The 18,062-nt window shown below is 61.7% G+C and overlaps 9 protein-coding genes across 9 annotated transcripts; 2 read left to right on the forward strand and 7 right to left on the reverse strand.

Annotated features, from left to right (window-relative positions):
* Positions 1-582: 582 nt before the first annotated feature.
* Positions 583-1,414, reverse strand: SPRG_03495 (hypothetical protein; the record flags this gene model as incomplete). Its single annotated transcript, XM_012342083.1, has 2 exons — positions 583-629; positions 670-1,414. The coding sequence occupies 2 exons, from the start codon at positions 1,412-1,414 to the stop codon at positions 583-585; spliced, it is 792 nt and encodes a 263-aa protein (XP_012197473.1).
* Positions 1,415-1,774: 360 nt separating this feature from the next.
* On the reverse strand, positions 1,775-4,029 carry SPRG_03496 (hypothetical protein; the record flags this gene model as incomplete). The annotated part of the gene is made up of 4 exons (XM_012342084.1): positions 1,775-2,282; positions 2,327-2,923; positions 2,963-3,153; positions 3,189-4,029. 4 exons carry the CDS (start codon positions 4,027-4,029, stop codon positions 1,809-1,811), a joined length of 2,103 nt encoding a protein of 700 aa, XP_012197474.1. The 3' UTR covers positions 1,775-1,808.
* Positions 4,030-4,650: 621 nt separating this feature from the next.
* SPRG_03497 (hypothetical protein) lies at positions 4,651-6,605 on the forward strand (the record flags this gene model as incomplete). The annotated part of the gene is made up of 2 exons (XM_012342085.1): positions 4,651-4,929; positions 5,304-6,605. Exons 1-2 carry the CDS (start codon positions 4,678-4,680, stop codon positions 6,603-6,605), a joined length of 1,554 nt encoding a protein of 517 aa, XP_012197475.1. The 5' UTR covers positions 4,651-4,677.
* A 64-nt stretch (positions 6,606-6,669) lies between these two features.
* On the reverse strand, positions 6,670-8,569 carry SPRG_03498 (hypothetical protein; the record flags this gene model as incomplete). Its single annotated transcript, XM_012342086.1, has 3 exons — positions 6,670-8,061; positions 8,100-8,362; positions 8,410-8,569. 3 exons carry the CDS (start codon positions 8,567-8,569, stop codon positions 6,670-6,672), a joined length of 1,815 nt encoding a protein of 604 aa, XP_012197476.1.
* A 20-nt stretch (positions 8,570-8,589) lies between these two features.
* Positions 8,590-9,375, reverse strand: SPRG_03499 (hypothetical protein; the record flags this gene model as incomplete). The annotated part of the gene is made up of 1 exon (XM_012342087.1): positions 8,590-9,375. The coding sequence occupies one exon, from the start codon at positions 9,373-9,375 to the stop codon at positions 8,590-8,592; it is 786 nt and encodes a 261-aa protein (XP_012197477.1).
* Positions 9,376-9,861: 486 nt separating this feature from the next.
* SPRG_03500 (hypothetical protein) lies at positions 9,862-10,882 on the reverse strand. Its single transcript, XM_012342088.1, has 3 exons — positions 10,827-10,882; positions 10,140-10,782; positions 9,862-10,069 (listed from the first exon to the last, which is right to left on the reverse strand). The coding sequence occupies exons 1-3, from the start codon at positions 10,835-10,837 to the stop codon at positions 9,974-9,976; spliced, it is 750 nt and encodes a 249-aa protein (XP_012197478.1). The 5' UTR covers positions 10,838-10,882; the 3' UTR covers positions 9,862-9,973.
* A 340-nt stretch (positions 10,883-11,222) lies between these two features.
* On the forward strand, positions 11,223-14,857 carry SPRG_03501 (hypothetical protein; the record flags this gene model as incomplete). Its single annotated transcript, XM_012342089.1, has 12 exons — positions 11,223-11,322; positions 11,365-11,784; positions 11,832-12,066; positions 12,111-13,262; positions 13,314-13,505; positions 13,551-13,883; positions 13,937-14,011; positions 14,054-14,143; positions 14,189-14,311; positions 14,355-14,511; positions 14,559-14,701; positions 14,744-14,857. Exons 1-12 carry the CDS (start codon positions 11,240-11,242, stop codon positions 14,855-14,857), a joined length of 3,117 nt encoding a protein of 1,038 aa, XP_012197479.1. The 5' UTR covers positions 11,223-11,239.
* A 1-nt stretch (position 14,858) lies between these two features.
* SPRG_03502 (hypothetical protein) lies at positions 14,859-16,246 on the reverse strand. Its single transcript, XM_012342090.1, has 2 exons — positions 15,933-16,246; positions 14,859-15,883 (listed from the first exon to the last, which is right to left on the reverse strand). The coding sequence occupies exons 1-2, from the start codon at positions 16,224-16,226 to the stop codon at positions 14,909-14,911; spliced, it is 1,269 nt and encodes a 422-aa protein (XP_012197480.1). The 5' UTR covers positions 16,227-16,246; the 3' UTR covers positions 14,859-14,908.
* Positions 16,247-16,507: 261 nt separating this feature from the next.
* On the reverse strand, positions 16,508-17,835 carry SPRG_03503 (hypothetical protein; the record flags this gene model as incomplete). Its single annotated transcript, XM_012342091.1, has 2 exons — positions 16,508-17,159; positions 17,204-17,835. The coding sequence occupies 2 exons, from the start codon at positions 17,833-17,835 to the stop codon at positions 16,508-16,510; spliced, it is 1,284 nt and encodes a 427-aa protein (XP_012197481.1).
* Between the last annotated feature and the right edge of the window lie 227 nt (positions 17,836-18,062).

The following is an 18,062-nucleotide window of genomic DNA, read 5'->3' on the forward strand; positions in this document are numbered from 1 at the left end:
TGAATGCTCTTCGGGCAGCATCATCAATGAAGAAAAAGGGAGCGCCTCACCTGCCTGGATATGCTGCTCCATCCGTACTAGAGCCCAGAGCGTACAATTGTACTCAGACTCTCAGTAGCAAAGATTGCAGGGAGGGGTACCACTTGGCGAGAATCCAGGCCAACCATTGGCTAATTTCTTTAAAAAATTAGACCAATCCACGCGACACGAATCCACCCCCTAACGCCAGCGCCGATCTCAGAGCGCTCGGATCGCCCGAGGGCACTGGAAAATGAAATCGCTCATACTTGGCGTGTCGATAGCCAATGCTTTGGAGAGCTCAAAACGCCACGTCGCGTCATCAGAAGCGGTCTACAGCCAGAGAAATCGGCCCTTGAAATGGCTTACCACATTATTGTAGTAGGCCATGTACAGTACTGTTCAGTGGCATGGCCGAAGAGATGCTCTCAGTGCTCTCGGTCAAGATTCCCACCATCCACACTACATGCAGGTCCTACAATAAGCCTTGTCTTATCACTACAATGCGGACGGGATCGCACTGCAGACTCTAACAATGGGAGAGGTGCTGGCCAAGGAGTCGGTTCAAAGCAAAGCAAACACAATGAAGTTACTTGTTACTGGGATCCGCACTTGGCTCGGGCTTGGGCGGCGTGCTGTTGAGAAAAGCACCGCGGAACGGCAGCAGCGGAAGCACGTTCTTGTGGAATTGCATGCGGAGACGGTCGACGGCGTTGCCAATGTTGTCGAGCGCCGGCCGGACGTCCATGTACACCGAGATCGGCTTCCCGGGCGTCGGGTGGCCGGTGTAAAAGTCGATGACGTACCGGACTTCCTCGCCGTTGCGGTCGATGATCCAGTCGTGGCGGTCGAATGGGAGGTTGGCCATGCCAAAGAGGTTGAGGAGGCGCGCCTTGGGCGTAAAGTCCTTGGGGCGGCCCATGAAGCGCACAAGCTTCGGGTCACCGCGCGTGTACGCGTCGCCGTGCAGCGTCTTCTCCATCTCGACGACCTCGGCCCAGCCCTTCTCGTTGATGGTGTTGTGGATGCTCACAATGACCTTCATGTCGCGCTCCTGCGGATCCCAGCCCTTGCGCTTCATCGCGTTGAAGTACTGCTGCTCGGAGGGGTACTGCCACGTCTCCTGGCCTTCCTTCTGGTGCGCCGGGACGTACGAGCCCATTGGAATCGTCGACGCCACGCGCTGCGTGCTCAGCGGGACGCTCTGGCCCTTGGCGACCGATTGATCGGCCGGCTCCATGAAGTTGAGCGTGTTGAGGCCGGCCATGCTTGGACCGCCCATCTTGCTGTGGTCGACCGGGCAGCCACCGGTGGCTGGCGCGCTGTGGTCGACGGGGCAGCCGCCGGTAGCTGGCGCGCTGTGGTCGACGGGGCAGGCAGGCGGCGACGACGACATGCGATCGAAGGCGCTCGAATTCGGAATCGATGGCACGCGGGAAAATCACACTATTCCAATATACACCATTTGCGTGTCATCAGATGTTTACCCAACGCAGAAGCAATAGTGTATTCCCAGTGCCGATCCCCACGTGGCAGCGGCGTTGGTCGTGGGCAACTGCGTCGCTGCTGCTTTGGAGATGGCGCGTCGATGATGGCGCGCGCACCCAAAGCGCCGACTTGGGTGCGCCAGCCGATTGACAGCCGTGGGCCAAACGACGCAGCTGATAAGCACGAACCCACAACGCGACGACAGCGTCCGTCCGACCTTGCCAGTCTTCTTCTCGTTCGATGCACGCATAGCTACTGTATTAACAACATGCCCGCACCCACAAGTACGTCTATAGGAGCGTTTACGAAATGAACGAGAACGCCGACGTTGGGCGCGTCGCTTCGTCGTCCGTGCGTGAGCTCTGGAGAAAGTCGAACGCTGACGTGGACGGCGGTGGCGACTGCAAAAGCTGGCGCGGCGGCGTTGCGTGAGACGACTGCATAAAGTCAAACGCGGACGCAGGCGGCGCCCGGGACCCTCGGATCTCGAGCTGGCCAAAGGTCGCGGCCATCGCGTCGACTGCGGGCGGCGACGACGGCGTCATAAACGCAAACGTCGAGGCGCGAGCCGGCGACGCTCGGTGGCGCGGCGAGACCACGAGCGCTTGCTTGACGGGCGAGTTCGCGCTCGGGAAGAGCGACGACGTCGCGGCGCCGAGCCCATGGCCGTACTGCACTGGAGCCGGCTGCGACAGAAAGTTGAATGCCGAGACGGGATTGGGCGGCGACGATGGCGGGGCAGGCGACGACAAGAGAAAATTAAACGCGGACGCTGGCTGCGCAGGCGACATGAAGCCGACCGGCGGCGCCGACGGCCGACGCACGGGCGACGAAACCCGATCGACGGCCGCTGCGATTCCTCTGTCGCATGCGGTTGCTCGTCGTCGTCGTCGTCGTTTTCCTTGATATGCTCACTGGGTTCTGCGCCCGACGGCGGAATGTACGGGACGTTGAGGTGCAGCGGGTGCATGACGCGACCGCCGACAATAAACTTTTTGAACTTGAGCACCCGGTTGTACCCCGAGGCAGCCGCGAGGATGGGGCCGAGGTCGTCCAGCGACGCGTGCTCGACGTTGGTAAAGTTGACGCTGACTAGCGCGCACCCGGGCGTGATGGCCGGGTGCATCTCAATGTAGCCCTTCTCGCCCGTCGGCAGCGGCACGAAGCGCTCGATGACGCCCATGCTCGGAATGCTCTTGTCGAGGATGATGCCCATGGGACCTGCGGGGATGTCAATCTCCAGAACCACTTCCCGCGCCGCGCCAGCAAGCTTGAGCTGGGCAAAGTCGACCGGCTCGGGTGCACTTGCCCGTCGGTCTCTCATGAAACCAGACAAGAGATCTTCTTCGGACGCATTCTCATCGGGCTCGCTGCCGAGACCTTCAAACGCGTCGTGGATGTGGTCGCCCGCCGATACCTAAGCGGCTTTAGACTCAATAGGAATCGTGGGTGGTACCGTCTTGGCCGGCGGCCCACCGATTGCGAGCACGGGCGGCTGCGAAAAGACGTCGTAGGACGGCTGCGGAGGCGTGTTGAGCGTCATGAAGGAAAAGCCTTGTCCATCCGACGACGGTTGCGACGGCATCGTCAGGAATGAGAACGACGACGGTTGCGACGGCGCAGGCGGTGACGGCGTGGCCACGGGCGCTGCCGGTGGCGACGACAGGAATGAAAATCCGGACGGTGCGGCGGCGGGCGCTGGCGAAGCTTGCACCGGGGCGTTGAGAAAGTTGAAGACCGATGCGGGGGCGGCGTCTGTTGCTGCTGCTGGTATTGATGCGGTTGCGGAGGGTACTGCTGTTGGTTGTAGTGATGCGGGTCCTGCTGCGTAGGTTCAGGCGATGCCATGAAGGCAAAGGCCGACGGCGGCTGCGTGTGTCGATGGGGCCTGGCCGGGGACGGCGTCGCCAGCATCGGGGCTGCATAAGACGCTCGCGGCGGACTCAGAAGTGATTCGCCAAAGAAGCCCTTGGGCTGGGTCGTGGGCGACCGCAGCAGGTCTTCCTGGTACCCATAATGGCTGCGGACCGGGGACGGTGCTTGGTATTGCGCGACGGGGGCGGGCGGTGGCGGCGGCTCAAAGTTGTTGAGCGTCGTCAGCACCTTCTCCGCACGAGACTTGACCGTTTGCTTGGGGTGCTGCGTGAGGCCTGCGATCAGTTGGAGTTTGTACGCAAAAAACCCAAGAAAGTCGTCGGCCTGCGCCGTGCCAAAGGCCGCGTCGAGCACGAGGAGCGCACGGGCGGTGACCTGCCAGAGCGAGTCGCCGAGCTTCTGCTCGAGGAGCTCGCACGTGTACTGGCGGTCGAGCGACGGCAAGACGCGGACAAAAGTGTTGAGGACCTCCTTGGGCGGGAACGAGCTTTGGCCGGCCGCCGAGCAGAGTTCCGAGACGAGGACGAGCTCCGAGACAGCAGGCGAGGCCGGCGCGGGCGACGCGGACGATCGCCAAGAGGACTCCTTGCCGTTGCGCTTCCACTTGTCGGCCTGCGTCGCGTACGCCGTCGGGGCGCGGGGGTACATCTTTGGCCCAGACAAAACAAAGTGGCCAGCCTTTTTCTACGGCAGGAGGGGTGGGCCTCCACGAAACGGATATGGGGGGTCCTCCCCAAACAGTGGTCCGCTTCCTTGCCGCCGTGGGGATGCCACGTATGCCTAGCGAAGACTACGTGATGCATCTCCACATGACAGATATCGCTAGCACAAGAGCACACAAAGCTCGTGGAGCCAGGTGCTGGCCTCGGGCACACGCACGGAGCTCTTTGGGGTCGCTGAAGGCCCCGCGTATGGCGTTCGGATCGTCGGCGAGGCGTCAGTGGACAGCTTCAGTGGACGTGCATAAGTCTTCGCCTCCTCCTGGAAGACATGCTGCCGCCCATCGAAGAAAGATCTGCCAACGACAACACCTCGCGAGGCTGGTTCTGAGCGGCTAGCCTCGGAAAGGGCAGGTGCGAGATTGAGACTGTGGAGCTCGCGTCCCATGACGGAGCGATTGCGGAGACCAATGCTGTAGTGGCAGCTCGTGGTGGTGGCAGCTCGGGGTGGTGGCGGGAACGATCGAGCTTTGGGATCATGCTGCCGCAGAGCCAGCGCGGACCAGGTGGTGGGCCAATCAGCGACGTGGAAACACACTGTGACACACGCGCGTGGGGCGCGTTGTGCAAGGATGTGATGGCCTTTCCTGGACAACCAACTTGGAGGCCCGCCTTCACTTACGCGATGCTGCGGACGCTCGTCGGCGCAGCGCTGCTGCTAGCGACGCTGGCGACGCCGCTGCAAGTGACGCCGAACGTCACCACCAGCTCGCCCAACACAACCATAACCGTGCACGTGCAGCCGACGACACCGACGATCACACTGCCGCCGAGCCCGACACCGTCAATGACACGCCCGACACCGACGACACCAAATGTGACGACGCCTGTACCAACGACTCCAGAGCCAACGACGCCAGTGCCGACGACCCAGAGCCGACAACGCCAGAGCCGACGACACCAAATGTGACGACGCCTGTACCAACAACCCCGGAGCCAACGACGCCAGTGCCGACGACACCAGAGCCGACGACACCAGAGCCGACGACACCAGAGCCGACGACGTCAGAGCCAACGACGCCAGAGCCGTCTAATGCAATAGTTCCCACAGCTCCTACACCAACGTCAGAGGCGCCGACACTGTCGCAAGCCCCGTCGAGCACGCCACTACCAGAGACGCCTTCCCTACAGCAGGACCTTGGCGATCAGCCGACGGCTTTGCCGGCTCGTCGACCAAGCAACCGGAGCAATTGGCCGTCGCAGAAGCTCGCTGCGTCGTCATCAACGACCAGTGTTTTTCGCGTTGTCGCCAATGCGCTCGCGATTCCTGGTCTCGTCGTGCTCGGTGCTTTCCACTTTGGCTGGTGGACGCTGCCGGCCGCGCCTGTGATCTTGCCAATGGCGCTGGCCTTTCTGCAGCAGATTGCGACCTGCTCGCTCCTCAACCTCGGAACGTCGTCCGTGCCGTCGTCCTTGCTCGGGTTCACAGACGGCCTCACGTGGCTCCTCTTCCAGGTGCCGCAATTCTCGTCGTCGTCGGCATCATCGGCAACGGCCACTCGACGTCTCGACGACGCCGTCACGGGGTCAGGCCCCGAGTTCTTCGCCTACCGCGTCAACCTGAACGAGCGCCATCTCTTTTACAACACGTGGCTGGCGACTGCCGTCGTCACGTCGGTCTGCATCTCTCTCGGGCTTCTCTGCCTCGGCTGCGCACGCTACCTCGTGCCACCGCGCGGCGTCGGCGGCATGAAGGCCCGGGCGTCGCGCTGCTTTGCGGCCGGCTTCTTCCTCTTCTCCGTGGCGACGTTCCCGCTGGCGCTCACGGCGGCGTACGAGGTGCGGCAGGACGCCTACACGCCCGACGGCCCGCACGCATCCGGCGTTCTCGCGTGCGTGACGCTCTTTGGCTTTGTGTTTGGGCTCCTCGGTGCGTTCGCCTATCTCTTCATGGAGGACGCGTACAAGTACGAAGCGTTCGGCCGCAGCGAAAGCCTCTGGTGGTCCTACGCCCAGGTCAAGTACCGGAGTCGGTGCTTTCCCCTCTTGAGCCTCGCACTCCTCTTCCTGCAAGGCGGCATCGTCGGCGGCGTCGCGTCGATATACGTCATCCTCGTGCTCTTGCTGCTCCACCTTGCGTACCTCGGCCTGACGTACTGGCTGCAGCCGTTCGTGCACTTGATCGTCTACCACGTGACGATGGTCTTGGAGCTCGTCTACGTTGCCTGCCTCGTCCTCGTCTGGGTCTCGCTGGCCGCCGGCGATGGCGTCGGCTACGGCGTCGTTGCCATCGTCCTGCTTGTCGTCCTCGCTCTGGCACTGCACCAAATGATCCTCGTCTTCTCGCTCGTGGCCAAGACGTGCTTTGCAAAACCAAATTCGCCCGCCTACACGCAGTCGGCTGCCACGGCGCGCGCCCGACGCCCGCCCGCACCGGCGACGGGAAACGAGCGCCCTCTCCAGTCGGACCACAGGCGCCTCGCGACGGCGGAGGCGACGCTGCGACCCAAGCGCGGTGTCAAGTCCAACCGCCACCAGCTCCCACCCGCTCCCCGCCCCGTCTAACGCGACAAGAAACGAGTATAGTCAGGCGCAAAAGGAAGCATCATGTTGCAGTAAAGAGTGGTGTCTACGCCTCTTCGCGTTCGTAGATGGCCCATCGGCGGTTGTGCTCCTGGCCCTTGCCGGGCTGCGCGAGCGCGTCCGAGCAGCCAGAGTCGGCGCAGCCGCAAAAGTGCGCCTGCGAGTCCATGCACGGGCGCTCGCAGCCGGCGCCGTTGCCGTCAAAGTCCTTCTCGGCCAGCGCGAGCTTGTCGAACGCAAACACGTGGCCCTCGCCGCCGACGCGCGAGAGCGCAAAGTACCGCTTGCCGTGCGCCTTGGCGTGGTGCAGCGCGAGGTTGTAGTTGGCGCCCGTGGCGCCGCCAGAGTAAATCTTGTCGGCGCCGAGCATGTCCTCGCCCGTGACGCAGCCCACAAAGCGCGTCTTCTCCGTGTCGATCGAAGCTGTCTGGGACGCCGCATCGCGCAGCTTGCGCTTCATCTCCTCGGTGGTCGGCTGCACGTTGGGCTGCTTCTTGACCTTGAAGATGCGCACGATCCAGTGCTCGGACGTGAACGCCTCCTCCATGTGCGTGAGCTTGATGTTCTTGACGCCGACCTCCGTGTTGCGCGCGCGGTCAAACCCTGGCGGGTGGTGGTAGTCGGTGCGCATCTCGCCAAAGCGGTAGTAGCACAGCTTGTACGCGAGGCAGTTGTGCAGAATCTTCGAGCCGCCCGGGCCAACGTCAAAGTTGCCCGACGCCGAGTAAAAGTCGCGCTCGGCCGGCATGTCGTTCGGGAAGACGCCCGACCCGATGCGGACGGGCCAGAGAAACTTGTTGATGTCGTCCGAGCTGTAGCCTGTGAGCCCGCCAAAGATGACGAGCACATAGTCGACGTCGAGCGACTGCAGGATCGGGTACGCACCCTCCTCCGTCGACGCCAGCGCGCGGCCGACCGTCGCAATGTGCGTGTTGTTCCACGTGTTGTTGTCGACGATGACGGTCCGGTTGGCCATGCCCGACATCTGGTAGCCATAGTCCCACCACGCGAGGATGCGCGCGTCGGCGGGCGTGTTCTGGCGCAGCCAAAAGTACGCCTCGCGGTAGTCGTCAAACACGACGCGCTCGCCGCTCTGCGTGCGCCCGGCTTCAATCACAATCGACGGCGACGAGTAGGCCATCGACGAGACGTACGCGGCGTGGAACTGGTAGCTCAAGAGCAAGGCCGTGAGCACCATGACCACGACGAGCGCAAAGCCGCTGTGGACCTCCTGCACGCCGTTCTTGAGCGGCGTCGTCGTGCCCGAGAAGGACCGGTGGAGAAAGCCCATAAACTTGCGCAAGGTGGCCGAGATGCCGACGGCGGCGAGGATGCACGCGATCGGCGCCAGCGTCAGCATGAGCCGCACCATGACGCCGGCAAAGTACCACGCGACCGTGCCGTAGAGGATGACAAAGATGCCGCCGTCCGTGAGGTTCTTGTACATAAAGTAGAGGCCGACGGGGGCAACGGCACCAGAATGTGCAAGTCAAAGAAGTACGACGTCCACGTCGTCGGCTGGTGCTCCGAGACGGACGCGATGATCGGAATGTACTTGGACGCGTACGTCGGGTCGAGAAGCGTGAGCGACCGGCCCGTCCACTGCACCTTGCCCATGAGCTGCAGCAAGACGAGCGCGATCGCAACGCCCGCCACGAGCGTCGCGGCGCCGACAACGACGAGACGGCGGAACGCACCGGCCGAGATAAAGCCGCGGAGCCAGTTGACAAAGCAGTAGACTAGACATGCATGCTTGGATACATATCGCCGAAGGAAGAAGAGGTACCTTGGAGGAGGAGGAAGACGCCGTGCGAGCCGGCGCATTCGGCCTGCTTGAGCACGTTGAAGCCGACAAAGGGCACTTGCATGGCCATGAGCGACCCGAGCGCGTAGAACGTCGAGTAGGCAATGTACAGGCGCGGCGTGTACCGGCCCGCAAAGATCATCACGAGCACGTAGATCGGGATCATGTTGATGATGAAGACGTAGCCGCCCACGCAGCGACCATGTAAAAGTACGCGAGCGAGCAGGCCGCGGCCCAGAACATCGAGCCCGTGTTCACGGCCTTGATCCAGAGGTAGAAGACAAAGATGAGCGCAAAGATCGCGACGCCTTCATTGTCGTACGAGCCGCCGACCGAGCGCGAGATGTACGAGGGCACGACGCCAGCAAACGCGGCCGCGAGCAGGCCCGCGCTCGTGCGCTTCGTCACTTCTTTCGTCAGCATGTACGAGGCGATCGCAGTGTTGGCGGCAAACATTGGCGCCAAGAAGACGCACGTGTTGCGCACGTTGATCGAGATGTTGAGCCAGTTGAGCACCCAGTAGACGAGCGCCGCCGTGTACATCAGACCCGGGTAGATCGTGCCACCAATGATGCGCCCTAGCGGGTACCACGCGCGGTCGTCAAACCAGTCGAGGAACTCGAGGAAGCCCTCGGACGCCAAGTACTTGGTCGTGCGAAAGTTGAAGTACGGGTCAAACTCGTGGATCACGCTTTCGTAGCGCACGACGGAGAAGAGGCGGATCGAGAAGGACATGAGGCAGATCGCGGCCAAGAGGCCATACTTGAGCACCGGCGCGAGCGTCGAGCTGTCGTCCTCAATGTCGTAGCCCGGCGGCGACGAGACCGGCACGCCAAAGATGACCTTGCTCTGGTCCATGACCGAGCCCGAGATCGTCGCGAAGGCGGGGTCGTCACCCTTGGCCTCGGCCGCCACGGAGGGCGCGGCCTTCGTCACGGGTTTCGCCATCTTGGTCTCGAGAGGATTCCCACTTTGCCAGCCACAAACAAGCGGGAGCTGTGGACAACCTTTGAAACTCGATATCGAAATTAAATACCTTTGGGCACCTTTCTCTGGCTGTTTGTATGAAATGCCGAAAATGGCGTGGCGTGCATTACGAGGCCCGAGTCAAAAGCGATGACGTGGTACCGCGTGGCAGGCGCCGTCTCCAGCAGTCGATTTCACATATCAACTTTCACAGGTTATGATATAAGAAGGATCGCGTATCCGCCGCAGACCGCGATCCATCGCAGCATGGACAGCTCGAGGACGGCGACTGCTTGGAGGATGGCGCATGCAAGATGCAACTGCATGGTAAATGCGATCCTTGGTGGTGGCTATGGCATTGGCCAGCGCCGGCGACCAGCGCATGCAGGATGCCGATATGACCCTGGCTGTACTGCCATCGCTTTGGCCAAGCGCTGCATGCATGATGGACCGCGATACGGCAATATACTCGGCGAGGATCATGCCAAATGTGTCTTCATTACGATCCATTACAGAACGATCGATGCGTGATGCAAGCCGCTGTCGGGTTGTCGCCAGCGACCTTCACCTTGCAATGCACTTATGACGACGACTTGCTCTCAGCACCGAGGCGCGCGTCCTCCTTCTCCTTCTCGATCGACGCACACACGACCTCGACCGTGGCATCTTCGACCGTCTACCATACAGAAGAGAAAGGGCATCAGTCGTGGAGGCCATGCTGTAGATCAACTGGATCCACAACGTACCGAGACGATGCCACCCCGGCGCACGACCGCAACTTCAATGTTCTTGCTGCCAGCCTCGACGACTTCGAGAAGCGCCTTGATGGCCAAGCGGATCGCGCCTTCCTCGTTCATGTCCTGGACGTAGTTCTTTTCGAGAAATTCGCGCGTGGACTTCTCGTTGCGGCCCGTGGCGTTGGCCTTCCACGCCGTGAACGTGCCCGACGGGTCCGTCTGGTAGAGCTGGGGCACGCCCTTCGTGTCGCAGCCCGCAATGAGCATCGAAATGCCAAATGGGCGAACACCACCCCGCTGTGTGTAGCGTTGCTGGACCTTGGCAACGTAGCGAGCTACGTACTCGACAGACGGCGCGTCTTCGACCGTCAAGCGGTAGCTCTGGCACTCGAGGCGCGCCTTGTTGATCAGCACGCGCGCATCGGCCGTGAGGCCGGCAAAGGCCAGCGTAATGTGGTCGTCAACTTTGCAGATCTTGCGCACAGTGCGCGGGTCCTGGAGCTTGGCGGTCTCCTTGCGCTCGACGGCCAAGACGACCACGTCCGCGCCGCGGACGCCGACGACGATCGCGCCCTTCTTGACAGCCTCCATGGCGTACTCGACCTGGAAGAGGTGCCCATCCGGCGAGAAGACGGTGATCGCGCGGTCGTATCTACACCCTCATGAGCATCGATTCGCCTGCCATGCATGGGCTACCTCGAAGCCATGGTCCTCTTCTTGGATGCTCCTCTTCAATTGTGCGAGCGGGACGAATCCTGCGAATACTCGATATATCCCAGATATGCATTTCTAGAGGTCACCAAATTCTCGGCCCCTCGTTTGGCTGCGCTTCGATCAAGTGCGATGCGATCCGAACTTTATCGGGGCGCACCTCCTCGGGGCGCACCTCCGCGGCCACATCGTACTTGAGGAATCGGTATCTTAATCCCACTTCAACCAGCGACGGCGACATGCTGGACCTGGTATGAGCTGTCGTTGCCACTGCACGTGGTCCAAGTCTGCAATCCGCTTGTAGCAGCTCAAACACCTAGCTAAACGCAGAAGGTGGCGTCGCTGGGCGAAACGTCGCTGGAACAACTTCGTAGTTTTCCATCCAGTCCAGTTGAAGCATGGGCGGCAAGTTTTCCCAGGTGCACTACCGGGAGCGCGACACGGCTGTGGTTGAGGACTTTGAACTTCTCACCAAAGTCTGGTACGAGCACTTGTAGAAACCAACCGCATCCAAATGGGGTAGGGGCAAGGCCGAGATCGAGGTGCTGTCGCTGCAGCTGCGGCGCATCTCGTTCAACTTTTGCCTCACGCCGTCGCACTTTCAGGAAATGCTGCATCTGCACCACAACGACCTCTTTACGCCGCTCGTGGCGCGCTGGTTTGACGCGCTCAAAAACACGCCGAGCAGCAGCGTCGTCAACGGCCTCGAGTTCATCACGGCCCTCGCCATCACGGGCGGCTTTGGGAAGCTCCTCGAAAAGGCCGCGTTCGTGTTCGACTTGTTCGACTTCAACACCTCGGGTGCGATCACGCGCGACGAGCTCCTCATCTTGCTCAAGTCGTCGGTGCGCGGCCTCACCAAGGTCACGCGGGGCCTCGGCCCGCACCTACTCCGCCTCTGCCCCATGTCCCAGATCGAAGAGCTCGCAACCCTCTGCTTTGAGTTTGTGGAGCCATGCAAGAACGAAGAGGCGTCTAACAAGGCCTTAGGGACTGCGGCTTAGACCCAACCGACGACCTCCGAAAGGAGCCGTTCGTGCAGTGGGTGCGACGGACGCCCAAGATCACCAACCTCCTCCGGTGTTACGTGCCTCGAGACAAGTACAACCCCGAGGAAGCCGCCATTACGATCCAGCGCGTCGTTCGAGGCATGCTCGCACGGTCCGACGTGCTTGACCGCAAGCTCCAGCGGCGCCTCCAGCTTGACGCCCAGCTCGACATGGCGGTACACCACCAATAGCGTCGCCGTATCAAAGTATCAAGACATAGGCGCAGAAGATACAAGACGCTATTTTGCACCGCAAGAAGCGCCAGGAAGGACTGCGCCGCAGTAAAGTCGAGCGCAACGCCTCGAGCGGCGCGATCTACAGCTTTGGCGCCAACGACCACGGCCTTCTCGGTCACCAGCACCTCGAGCTCTCTTCGCAACTCAAGCAGCCGCGCCTCGTCCTCTACTTCAAGCACAACGATCAGCGCGTCGTGGGCGTCGCGACCAGCCGCGTGCACGCGAGCGCTGTGACCTCATCCGGCGCAGCGTACACGTGGGGGGCGTGCCCCCCGGGGGCGTTTGGCTCGTTGGAAAAACCGGCGGCCGCCGTCCGCGCATGTCCTCGGCGCGTCGACGATCTCACCGACGTCGCGATCGTCTCCATGGCCCTCGGCGCCCGACATTCGATGGCGCTCTCGGACGACGGCGTCGTGTACACGTGGGGCGCCGGCGACTTCGGGCAGCTCGGCCACGGCGATCCGCACGCCGCCGAGAACGAACTCTTCCAGCGCGAGTTTGACGCGCACACGAGCCGGCTCTACCCGGTGATCGACCTCCCGCTCAAGCTCGACAAGAGCCTCTTTGACGACATTCAGGTTGTCTCGATTGCCTGCGGCTACTACTTTAGCGTTGCGCTGGCCGCCGACGGCTGCGTCTATACGTGGGGCGAGGGCTCGGACGGCCAGCTCGGCCTCGGCTACGCCGACGAGTTCCGCGTTGGGTTTCTCGACGAGCACATTGTCCATAGCAACTACACGTACATGCACTCGCCGACGTACATTAATTTGACTGAGCCCATTGGCGCGATCGGCGTCGGCGGCAACCGCGTTTACGCCGTCGGACGCAGCCACCGCAACGTCTACGAGTGGGGCGCCGGGTTTCGCCGATCCACCGAGAGCGTTTTTTCACCGCGTCTCTCGCCCGCGCTCAGCACGCTGTACGTCGAGAGCATCCATGTCGGGAGCGAGTACGCCATGGCGGTCACTGGCTGCGTCTACCTCAAGCTGCCCGAGATCGACGCCATGTACGCGGTCGCTGCCACCTTTGGCGCGCCGCCCGTCGAGATTTGCACTGGTCTCAGTGCGCCGCTCATTGCACCCGGCGTCGTCAAGACATCGGCCTCGTACATCCACAAGGAAGAGTACGCCAAGAAGGTGCTATCTCGTTTTCTTGCTGTTGTAGCACTGGTTCATGACGAGTACTAGATGGTGTATGTGGACCGCGGCAAGGCCTCGGGCGTGTGGCTCACGATCGACGGCAACGACGCGTTCTCGCTGCCCGTCGTGCCGTCGATGTTTGGTCCCAGCGTCGACAGCAAGGGAGTCCAGTACCCCATCTTCTTTACGCCCCAAAAGCTCGCGTCGCTCTCGCACTATGTCCGTCCGGACGAAATTCCCGTATCAACTCGATACAAAACGTGGGATGCCATGGATCACACGTAGGGAAAGCTCGTCGTGCTTCACTTTGAAGAGACGGATTTGCCGATGGAGTCGGCGGACGACGACGTCGGCATGGTCATCGAGCGGCTCATGTACGCGCTGGTGGCCAAAGTCAAGGACGCGCAAGAGGCGGGGGCGGCGGCCGTCGCGATCGCATTTACGTTCATGGCCGAAGCGTTTCCGCTGGCGACGACGGAGCTCGACACGTTTGCCTTTGACATTCCGAGCGTCATGCTCAATGCATCGTCGGGCCAGCGACTACTCGCGTTCCTCAACGCGACCAAGCGGCCCGTGCTCGCGCACCTCGCGTCGCACGACGACAAGCTCTCCGAGCAGGTTGATCGATATCTTCTTTCATCGCTCTGCTTCGAGCCATCGAGTCGGAGTAGATGGTTCAAATCCAGAGCCTCGGCGCCGTCGCCGTCATCATTGGCCAAAACCCGCTCGACGTAACGCCGAAGAAGGTACCTCTGCAATCGTTTCGATAGGACTATCCACGCGTGTAGCTCACGCACCACATCTTTGACGCTTGCTACGGCGACCCGCTGTCGCAAGCCAAGAAGATAACCATTCCCGTGCTCATGGTCTCGCACGAGGTACGCAGTGGGCGCGCGATGCCATGCTACTGAGGTCTCGACCAGGCCAGTGTGCGCATCAAGGAGACGTACAAGCGCCGCATTCAAGACACGTTTGCCGAAATCGGCATCTCGTCGTTCGGCGACGTGTACGCGTGGGGCGCCGGCGACCACGGCGTGCTCGGCCTCGTACGCGCCTTCCTAACACAAATTATCATCACGGATGGTCTAGGGCGACACGGACAATGATGCACTCTTTGGAAGCAACTACGACGCCGGCACCAACTCGACGTTCCCGTACGTCGAGTCGCCCGAGTGGATCGAAGCGCTGGTCGATACGCGGATCGTGAACCTTTCGTGCGGGGCGTCGCACGCCGCCGCCGTCTCGGGTACTGCCGTCCTGCACCGTGTCTTGCCTCAGTGTTGTGTGTGGCAGACACGGGCGACCTCTACACGTGGGGGCACGGGGCCCACGGCAAGCTCGGCCACGGCCAGGACCACGACGAATTCACGCCGCGACTGGTCGAAGCGCTGCACTCGGTCAAGGTCGCGTCCGTCGCATGCGGGCAAAACCACACCGTACGCACTTCGTTTCATGAGGTGGTCTCTCATCGCGCGTAGCTCGTCGTGACGGCCATCAGCGAGACCAAGCCGATCGAGCCCACGAGCGCCGTCCCACGCAGCCCCCCGCCCGTCGTTGTGGTCGACGACGACGACGACGTCAATTTCGAATGAGGCGCAAAATACAATGTGTGTGTGTTGTGTTGGCAGTAGTTGTTTACGAGCCTACTGGTTCTCGGCGTGGTACCGGATCGACGCGACGATCACCGTCATGTTGTCGACCTGAGACCCAAAGACATCTTTAGCGATTTGCTTGTTGCGAGCGAGGAGCGACGTGGCGGCCGCCTCGGCGTTGCCGGTGGCGAGGGCATCGACCACGAACGCCGCGGCTTCGCCGTAGTGCCAGCTGTCCCAGATGCCGTCGCTCGCCACTAGCAGCGAAAACGTCGGCGGGTGGTCGCCGTGGTCGAGCCGATCGAGCGCGACGTCAAAGATGTCGGGCTCGTGCGTGATGCCGTAGTGGTGCATGTAAAAGTCGCCGAGCGACCGCGTAAACGCGAGCGACTCGTGGTACTTGGCACTGCCCGGCGTGCAACACAGCGACGCCCACTCCTGCCGCACGTTCTTGTAGTAGCTGCCTTCGCCGGCGCTCTCAATCTCGCTATTCTTTCGGACACAAAACACCGGGTGGCGCTCCAGCAGCGCGTGCTTCTGGCGCAGCGTGAGCCGCTTCCCGCTCGACGAGACGCCTGGCACGATGCTGTCGTACAAGAAGAGAAGCTCGGGCGTAAGCGGCGCGTGCGGAGCGTGGCGCTGCCTGGCCACATTTTCAAACTCGAACTTGGCTTCCGGCGAGTGTTCGCCCGTCAGCAACAGGAGCAGTGGCGGTTTGATCGGCTCGACGTTCATATCTGGGGGTTGCGAACAGCGTGGGCCGTGGGCGCAGTGCACTCGCAGCATCGGTGAGAGCGCCTTCCACGACGTGTCGGGGACGACAGCCGACCCGGACGCGAGAAGCACGGCCGAGTCGCCGACGTTGGCGCAGAGCAGCCTCGTCCCGTGGAGAATGATGACGATCGACGCGGTCGTACCGCCTTGGACGAGCACGGACCGCTGTAAAAGCGTCGGTTTGATGACGAGGAAACCGCCTTTGCGCTCCTGCACATTGTTGTTGGCGTCTTCGTAGCGCTGCCGCAGCGCCTACAGCAGTTGTCTTTGGCCTTTTGAGAAGAAAGCGGTCGAGACGCACCGCCTTGATGGCGAGGTGGCAGTCGTGGAAGAGACGGCGCAGCGTGCGCTCGGGCTGTGCCTCGAGCTCGGTGTACGTCTCGTGGAGGCTGAGCTTTTCGCGGAAATAGTCGCGCGCTGTCGAGGACGCGAGGAGTCCGCAGGCCGAGCCGTGGCCGTCAAAGACCGCGAGGACCACGTGGTCTCGGTGGCGCAGAGTGAAGAACGTGTCTTGGTTCTCCTTGGCCGGGTTGCCCGGGTCCGTGACGCCATGTACGTCGATGGACGGGCCCGCGATCTTGGTCGCGTGCTCCATGACCGCCAGGCGATTGTTACTGGACCTTTCCCAAGGTATAGAAACTCCGCTGGAATTGCACGTCACCAAACCGATATCGTTTTGGAAACGATAGAAGTCAAGTGACACGGTTTTCCAGGACATATAGACAGGCGGTGTCCGTGTCGCGTCGTCGTCGTCGTCGTTATTAATAGGTGTCGTCGTCCCGACGCCCATGTGTCGTACCGGTACAAGTTGTAGCCAACAGGATGAAACCAAGACCGATATTGCATTTACAAAGAGCCAACTCATGACGTGGCACTTTAGTAGTTGACGAGCGTACTCGCCAGCGCCTGGTACGGGCTTGTCGCGTCGTGGACGTCCATGGCGCACGTCGCCTCCCGACACGGCATTGTTTCGATGCGCACGAGCCCGGGGTCAGCGCTCTCCTGATTGTCGAGCGAGATGCTAAACGAGAGCGCATCGAGGCCCACGAACGCAGCGCTCTGCGGCGCGTACTGGATGTGCCGGCCTTTGAACACAAACGTGTTGGCCGTTGCGCGGGACGCTGCCGAGTAGAGCTCCAAGTGCGTCGGTGGCACGACGCAGGTGGCGCAAATCCGCGGGCGCACTCGCTGCTGGCCCAGTTCGCCCCACACGGGCACGCGGCCCGTCGACGCGTACGTCTCGAGGAGCTCTGCGAGGACGCGGTAGCGCTGGAACGCATCGAAGAGTGCATACTGCGGCCAGTAATTCGTCAAGTACGTCGTTGCCTCGGTCGTATCGAGGTAGTTGTTGCCGTCGGTGTCAAGGTAATCCGCCTCGGTCTGCGAAATGTCCAGCAGCACTTGTCCGTACTTGGGGAGTGTCAAGAGCCGCGCCATGACGTCCATGTAGTAGGTCACCGAGGTGCCGGCGCTGTTGGTGATGGTAAGTTGCCAATCCGAGATGCCGCCGACGTCGACGGCCGAGGTTCTACACAGAGAACTTAGAGGCGTAGCAGGTAGTACGAGGCGTACTGGGAGTGGTCGTGGAGAAGAAGCGTCCACGCGCCAACGCTCGAGGTGCCGCCAAAGGCATACGCAAAGGATACTTCGGGCGCCCAGGCCTGCACACTTGGACTAGCAAACGAAGCGCCTCGAATAGGACTGCCTTGGTTGTACTGGGAGAACGACCGTTGGTACTCGGCGTACACTTCGACCTCGGCCAGTGACAAGACAAGGTTGTCCGTGCGCTGCACGCGGATGTACTGACCACGGACGCCGGGCGGCAGCACTAGCGAGATTTCCTTGTCACCGGAAGTCACTTGTTGGCTCCACACAGCGTTCGCGAGCGCATCCAAGTAGGACTCGAAGGTCATCGCGGCCAGGGCATCAAAGACCATCACGTAGCACGGCAAGAGCAGGTTAAACGCAGGCGCCAACGGCTCTTGGTACGCATAGAATGTGTTGTCAGTGCCAGAAAACAGCGTCGAGACGGAGACAGAGAGCGTTGGCGAAGTGACGCCGACGGCCTGGAGGAGCGGCACGTCGCCCTGCGTCTCGAGGAAGGTGACGCTCCACGTGTACATGTTGAGCCGCTGGACCGCGCTCCGGGAGACGGCAATGGCACCCACGCACGGTTCCAAAAGCGCTTGAAAAGACGAGCCCATGGCCGAGACGCTTTCGTCTGCTCGACTCGGAACTGCATCGACGGCGATGGGGTTGGTTGTGCAGCTTTGAAAAACCAGCTGAAAGCTGCCGGCGGCAAGTACTGGCCCCGACGTCTGTACGAGTTGGACCTCCAGCTGCGACGTCGCTTGGGATACTTGAAAGAGCTTGATGGTACCAATGGTCGTGGGCTGCGCAAGTCTAGCAATGCTTGTCAGCTAAGGATACG

This window comes from Saprolegnia parasitica, assembly GCF_000151545.1.
Source record: "Saprolegnia parasitica CBS 223.65 unplaced genomic scaffold supercont2.9, whole genome shotgun sequence".
NCBI lineage: Eukaryota > Oomycota > Saprolegniomycetes > Saprolegniales > Saprolegniaceae > Saprolegnia > Saprolegnia parasitica.